The sequence below is a fragment of the Orussus abietinus genome, unplaced genomic scaffold (assembly GCF_000612105.2).
Source record: "Orussus abietinus isolate OABI.00-Male unplaced genomic scaffold, Oabi_2.0 scaffold548, whole genome shotgun sequence".
NCBI lineage: Eukaryota > Metazoa > Arthropoda > Insecta > Hymenoptera > Orussidae > Orussus > Orussus abietinus.
The window spans coordinates 54,194-60,193 of NW_019394718.1; the positions used below are offsets into that span (position 1 = coordinate 54,194).

The following is a 6,000-nucleotide window of genomic DNA, read 5'->3' on the forward strand; positions in this document are numbered from 1 at the left end:
TCCGTAAATTAATGGTATATAAATGTTTATTAAACGTATGAAACATATATATTGATATCTATGAACTCTATTTTAGAAACCCAGGCACCAGGGAACGTGGGATATCCGTAAATTAATCGTATATAAATGTTTATTAAACGTATGTAAGATATATATATTGCCTTATATATATTATAAATATTATACATAATATATATCGTAGATATCTACAATAGATGGTTAATTAAACCTTAAGGTGAAGCGAAACACGACGACGTTCATTTTTATATCGACAGCTGTGTCGAATTATATTGAGTATTGTACTAAATGGCATACTCCACCTGTCGTTTTTGTAGAATAATTATAAAGGAATCGATGTAAAACTCCAGAAATCCTCTGGATTCATGCTTTCCGATGCCCTAATTGACTGCAGAGGGACCCCCTGCGCCATCTGTGATTTCCATGTCAACTAAATCTTCGCTCCGAGACCTTGTGTTACCATCGTTTTCGCGTAGAAACGCATAAGACACTTTTTTGTCTTTATCCCGTTAAAATACGAGTTTATAGATTATCAGAGTGTTCTAAATTGTCGTACTATTGTTTTGACACTTATGTTTCTCATATCGGAGCCTTCAATAATTGCATATCGATCGAAATATGAGACCTCGACGGCATTTTGGTTTTTCTCTGGACTAAGTTGAACATTTTTCCTTCAAAATCCAAATTTCGAATGTGTCAGGACAATTCTTTGATGATCACCATTCATGTGACAGTTTGGTCTAATACTCTTAAAAAAAGTGTTTTATACGAATCGACTGATTGGAGGGGGGTTTCACTTCACCTTAATGGTCTCGGATAGCCGGTATGTCACGTGGAGTCGTCACTCGACTCGAGACCTTCCTGAAGAAGGAAGACACGCCGGGGATTCCTCGAGAAGAGGTGGTGGGAGAGGTAGGCACGCGACCGTGGGGCTTGAATCACCGAGAAAATCGCGGCCAGTTCTCTGGTCGCTTTTACTGCGATTAAAGCCGGTGCTTCCCGAATTACGATAGCGCCCCTCTAAAGCTCGGATCACTCCATCCCCTTTAAATTTAAAATGAATTAAAATTTANATGGGTGAAAAATTAATATTATTATAAGGTAACTGAAATTGTAACATTAATGTAACATTGATATAACATGTTACCTTACTGAGTGGGAAATAATAACTAACATCTAACTGCCATGTTACCTTTATGCTACATAACGTGTTAGTTTCGAAAACGTAACATTTAACCAACAGTTGTATAATAGTGTTCACTGGGTGTATATATGTAGTTTAAATACCAAAACTGGAACGAGAGTATCAGAATAGTTCTCTTCAGCAGCAGGCTGTAATCGTGAACGGCAAACTACCGAGTTCGCCTAACCGGCAGAACGCGTCGCTGACTGTCCAGAAGACGCACAACGACCTTATCGACCTCACTGACGAGGAGGAGAGAACGAAAGGTCGGTTGGATTGGCTGGAATTTTTAATAATTTCTGGACGTTTGAGGTATAAATTTTATTTTATAGTTACGATTGCTGCGACTATACCTCTGAACACGGCGACGGTGATAGAGGCGCAGAACACTGCTCTGGTGAAAGCACAGCCGCGTTATCAAAGAGTGCTGCAAACCATTCCTGCAAGTGTTGCTATCGCCTCCCAACAGGCCAGTATTAGATTGGTACCTCCGAACCAGCCCACTCCGACGGCTCTTGTGGTAAGTAACCTTTTCTTTTCTTCTAAGCAATTTTTTTGTTTATAATTTATTTACATTGTTACTCTTCGGGCTACGTTGTTGCAGAATAACATGAACGCCTCGAGAGTCACTTACGTCATGCAGGGTGGAATAGGATCAACGAGGCAGCTGCTGATAACGTCCAATCCTAATCAGGTGAGTTACTCTCTGAAAAGACAGAGAAGATAATCACTGCGATACTGCTAGATAATTAATTTCATTTAATGTGATGCGTTTTCTTTATTCTTTTTCTCTTTTTAGATTCGACCAGTCACCTCGGGTAGTAGAGCGCCGTTCTCGGCAGTCGCGTATAAAACAGGTTAGTAAAAACATTTACATTTTCCTGGCATTGAATGAAGCTATTTATTAATTCTATTTTAATGCGGTTATAGGTATCTCGACGGTGGCTAACGGCACCGTCAGGTTACTAACTACCCCTGCTAATACACTATTCAAGGTAAATAGATGTCTGATTTATTTATAGACGTAATAATTTGAAGAAAAATTCTAACGCACATTTTCATTCTTTCTTTTTTTTTTTGTTACTGCTACAGCATCCAGCACCTCTTCCAGATTGTCCGAATTATCCGGCCATTCCTAATTTGAAGCTTCCACCTCCCGCGCCGTCTTTGAAGATATCGAAAGTCACAAATGGTATGTTTTTTTGTTTCTCCTGAAATTATAATGAAATCTCAAGTCAGCCAGTTTAACGGAATCGGCCATGTCGGTGTTACTTATCCATCGTTTATATCGTTCCAGGGATTGTTCTCTCTTGGAACATGACCCTCTCGGATAAGTACGCCGAAATAGCTAGTTATCAATTGTACGCTTATCAAGAGACTGTCGGGACATCTCCTAGTACGACCCTTTGGAAAAAGGTCGGAGATGTCCGAGCCCTGCCACTGCCAATGGCGTGCACCCTTACCCAGGTAAACGATACTCCCATCTCTTTTTTAAGGTGAAGTGAAACACGTCCAGGAACTTGATCGACGTTGATAATGAACATTTTTCTAAATACCTACGTTGCCGACGTTCGTTTTTATATTGACGGCTCTGTCGAATTATGTTGGGTACTGCACTTAATGGCATACTCCACCTCTCGTTTTCGTACAATAATTATTAAGAAATCGGAGTTAAACTCCAGAAATCCTCTGGATTCATGCTTTCTGGGGCCCTAATTGACTGCAGAGGGACCCCCGGCGCCATCTGTGATTTCCAGGTCAATTTAATTTTCACTCCGAGACCTCGTATTCCCATCGTTTTGGCAGAGAAGCGCAGAAAACACTTTTTTTTTGCCTTTATCCCGTTCAAATGCGAGTTTATCGATTACCAGAGTGTTCTAAATTGTCGTAAAATTGTCCTGACCCTTTCGTTTCTCATATCAGAGCCTTCGATGATTGTATACTGATGGAAATATGAGAGCTCGACGCCATTTTGGTTCTTGTCTAGGCTAAGTTAAAGAACTTTATTTTCAAAATCCAAATTTTTAATGTGTCAGGACAATTCTTAGATGATCACGAGTCATGTGTCAAAGTTTCGGCCAGTTTGGTCCAACACCCTTAATAAAAAAGTGTTGTATTAGAATCGACTGATTTGAGGGGGGTTTCACTTCACCTTAACCGATGCTTCTGTCTCGATGCACTTAACCGTTAATTGTTATTATTATATTTGCTTTTTCATTTCAGTTTTCCGAGGGCAACAATTATTACTTCGCCGTAAGAGCCGTCGACACGCATTCCAGGCTTGGGCAGTACAGCATACCGGGGAACATTTCGTTATAAATTGCCGACCGACTGAGAGACCTTCTCCCAAGAGAGTTCGCATTCTCTTGATTGCTCTTTCCTGTCGGCTATTGTTTCGCACTAGTTGTATCACTAGGAGAAATATGATAGGTCGCGTTGAACATGTTGTCAGAGAAATGCATGCCGGCCAATGATCTTTTCCCGCGAGGTTCTACTTGCGCCTAATCCCTAGGGGAAACGAAAGAGAAAAAGAAAGAGAAACTACTTTCCGTGAAGATGTTTTGTCTTAGGCCGAATTGTGCATATGTATGGGCAGGCTCGGTACGGCATACGAACAGCGAGTTGCGTGAAATTTTATTTGTTTAGGATTATGGACCTTGAGAGAATCGAAAGCATTCCTGGGAGGTATTCCAAGGCTGAGCATACGTGTACTTTTTATTTGTACACTTTTAGGGACTTCTTTACACCGCACGCTGTGCGAGCTATCTTTGTTAACGTGGAAGGTCGGTACTATCGTTTTAAATTAAATTTAGTTTAGAGACATGGTATGCTTTAAGTACTTCCGCTCGGAAGAGGTGCTTAATACGAGTCTTAGGTCGATTTCCTCAGGAGATATGATGATGTCAGGTCTGATCGTTTAGTTTCGTCGTGTGAAATGTGAACCGTTGTCATCGCCGTTTAGAGGTCCTCCAGTTACTTTGTATCGTTGTGTGAACAATTGTGCGTTTACGTTTACTTACAAATTCCCCGTAGGCGGGGGGGCGTAGACCGGTTATGGATTATTAATCGAACATTGCAAATGTCAGTCCCGAGTCGCTTATGTGTATCGGTGAGGACTCCGAATGCAATGTGCTCAATTTTGATACTCATCAAAGGCCATCCCTCGTGTTCGACTTTTGACATTAATATATATGTTAGAACGTGGCCGAGTGTTCTGGCTAGTGTAAATATTCATTAAGTGTATATAACTCTCCTCGTAATGTATGCAGCGCCGTTGCGGATTGAATTTGTACCATACGTAAGCGTATAATTTCAAGTACAAGATTTATACCTAGGATAGTGTTCGTTCTCTCTCTCTATCTCTCTTTTTTCTTTCTTCTTTTTATTTTATTATTTTCATTTCTCTTTTCTAATCACTTGCAGGCCACCCACTTATCAGTGTGATAGAGTAAGGAATAAAGTCGATTATTATTAACTTTCCTTGCGACTCTCTTAGGTTTCTTCTCGTCTAGACGCTTACTCCCGAGGACGTCGATCTCTCTCTTTCTATCTCTTTTGTATTCCCTCTCTCTCTCTCTCTTGATATATTTATTTCCACGCCGAAATTTCTCGGTGAAAGCATTGTTATCACCAGCTGTTAGAGCGTTATCGGCGACTTCAGAACTCTGTAAATACTCCGATCTGTAAAAAGTTAATCATACTCTCGGAATGGTTGTACGCCTGTTGTCGAAGCAGATGCGAGCCCTAGAATGTTCACGTAAATATAGGGATATTGAAAAAAAAGAAAAGTCGTATAGGATACAGTAATAAACTATTTGCAGTATTCTTCCAGGGAGGTTTGCGCTGATCTGGCCGCCCTTTAACCCGTTGTATCCTGTTACCTTGTAATTGTAGAAGATGAAAATTCCTTTCAAGCATTTCAGGTATTGAGGATCAATGAGGGTCAGAATATTATTGCAGGGGAATGAAAAACAATTTAACTACAACAGGGAAAAATTATAGTTTAGTTCATTCCAACTGCGGTTAGGTAGGAATACATAATTATTGTAAATTGTTTTAAACGTTATGTACAAAACAAACGCTAAATCGTTCTATACATGAAGAAGATGCATTGATAATTACTTCTATTTATATTACGTTGAGATGTTAGCATAAATTTTGTATTTTCCTGTTTGTTGGTCTTTTCAAATTTAAAATTTGCCGCCAAATTCATGGCTTATACTGTTAGGTTTGTTCGCGTTGATTGCACTTTCTACACTCGAGGGTAACGTGGGTATTACACTTTTCTTGAAAAGTGCATAAGGGTAGATACACATTCGTCGACGTTAGGTAGCAATACATAATTATTGTAAATTGATTTAAACGTTATGTACAAAACTAAAACGCTAAATCGTTCTATACACGAAGAAGATGCATTAATAATTACTTCTATTTATATTACGTTGAGTTGTTAGCATAAATTTTGTATTTTCCTGTTTGTTGGTCCTTTCAATTTTGAAATTTGCCGCCAAATTCATAGCTTATACTTTTAGGTTTGTTCGGGTTGACTGCACTTTCTACACTCGAGGGTAACGAGGGTACTACATTTTTCTTGAAAAGTGCAGAAGGGTAGATACACTTTCGTTGACGTTAGTTAATAATACATAATTGTTGTAAATTGTTTTCAAACGTTATGTACAAAACTAAAACGCTAAATCGTTATATACATGAAGAATATGCATTGATAATTCTATTTATATTACGTTGAGATGTTAGCATCAATTTTATATTTTCCTGTTTGTTGGTTCTTTCAATTTTGA

At 39.1% G+C, this 6,000-nt stretch overlaps 1 protein-coding gene across 1 annotated transcript; it reads left to right on the forward strand.

The window, feature by feature from the left end:
* The first annotated feature begins 843 nt into the window (after positions 1-843).
* On the forward strand, positions 844-5,148 carry LOC111673846 (activating transcription factor 7-interacting protein 1-like). Its single transcript, XM_023433119.1, has 9 exons — positions 844-930; positions 1,344-1,467; positions 1,534-1,721; positions 1,806-1,895; positions 2,001-2,058; positions 2,132-2,196; positions 2,294-2,393; positions 2,499-2,668; positions 3,425-5,148. Exons 1-9 carry the CDS (start codon positions 844-846, stop codon positions 3,518-3,520), a joined length of 978 nt encoding a protein of 325 aa, XP_023288887.1. The 3' UTR covers positions 3,521-5,148.
* Positions 5,149-6,000: the final 852 nt, after the last annotated feature.

Bases quoted from the DNA above. Each gene is read 5' to 3' on its own strand.
- LOC111673846 (XM_023433119.1), top strand. From the start codon at position 844: ATGTCACGTGGAGTCGTCACTCGACTCGAGACCTTCCTGAAGAAGGAA. The intron at 2,059-2,131 runs GTTAGTAAAAAC...ATGCGGTTATAG, and splicing joins GGCAGTCGCGTATAAAACAG to GTATCTCGACGGTGGCTAAC. The intron at 2,394-2,498 runs GTATGTTTTTTT...ATATCGTTCCAG, and splicing joins GATATCGAAAGTCACAAATG to GGATTGTTCTCTCTTGGAAC.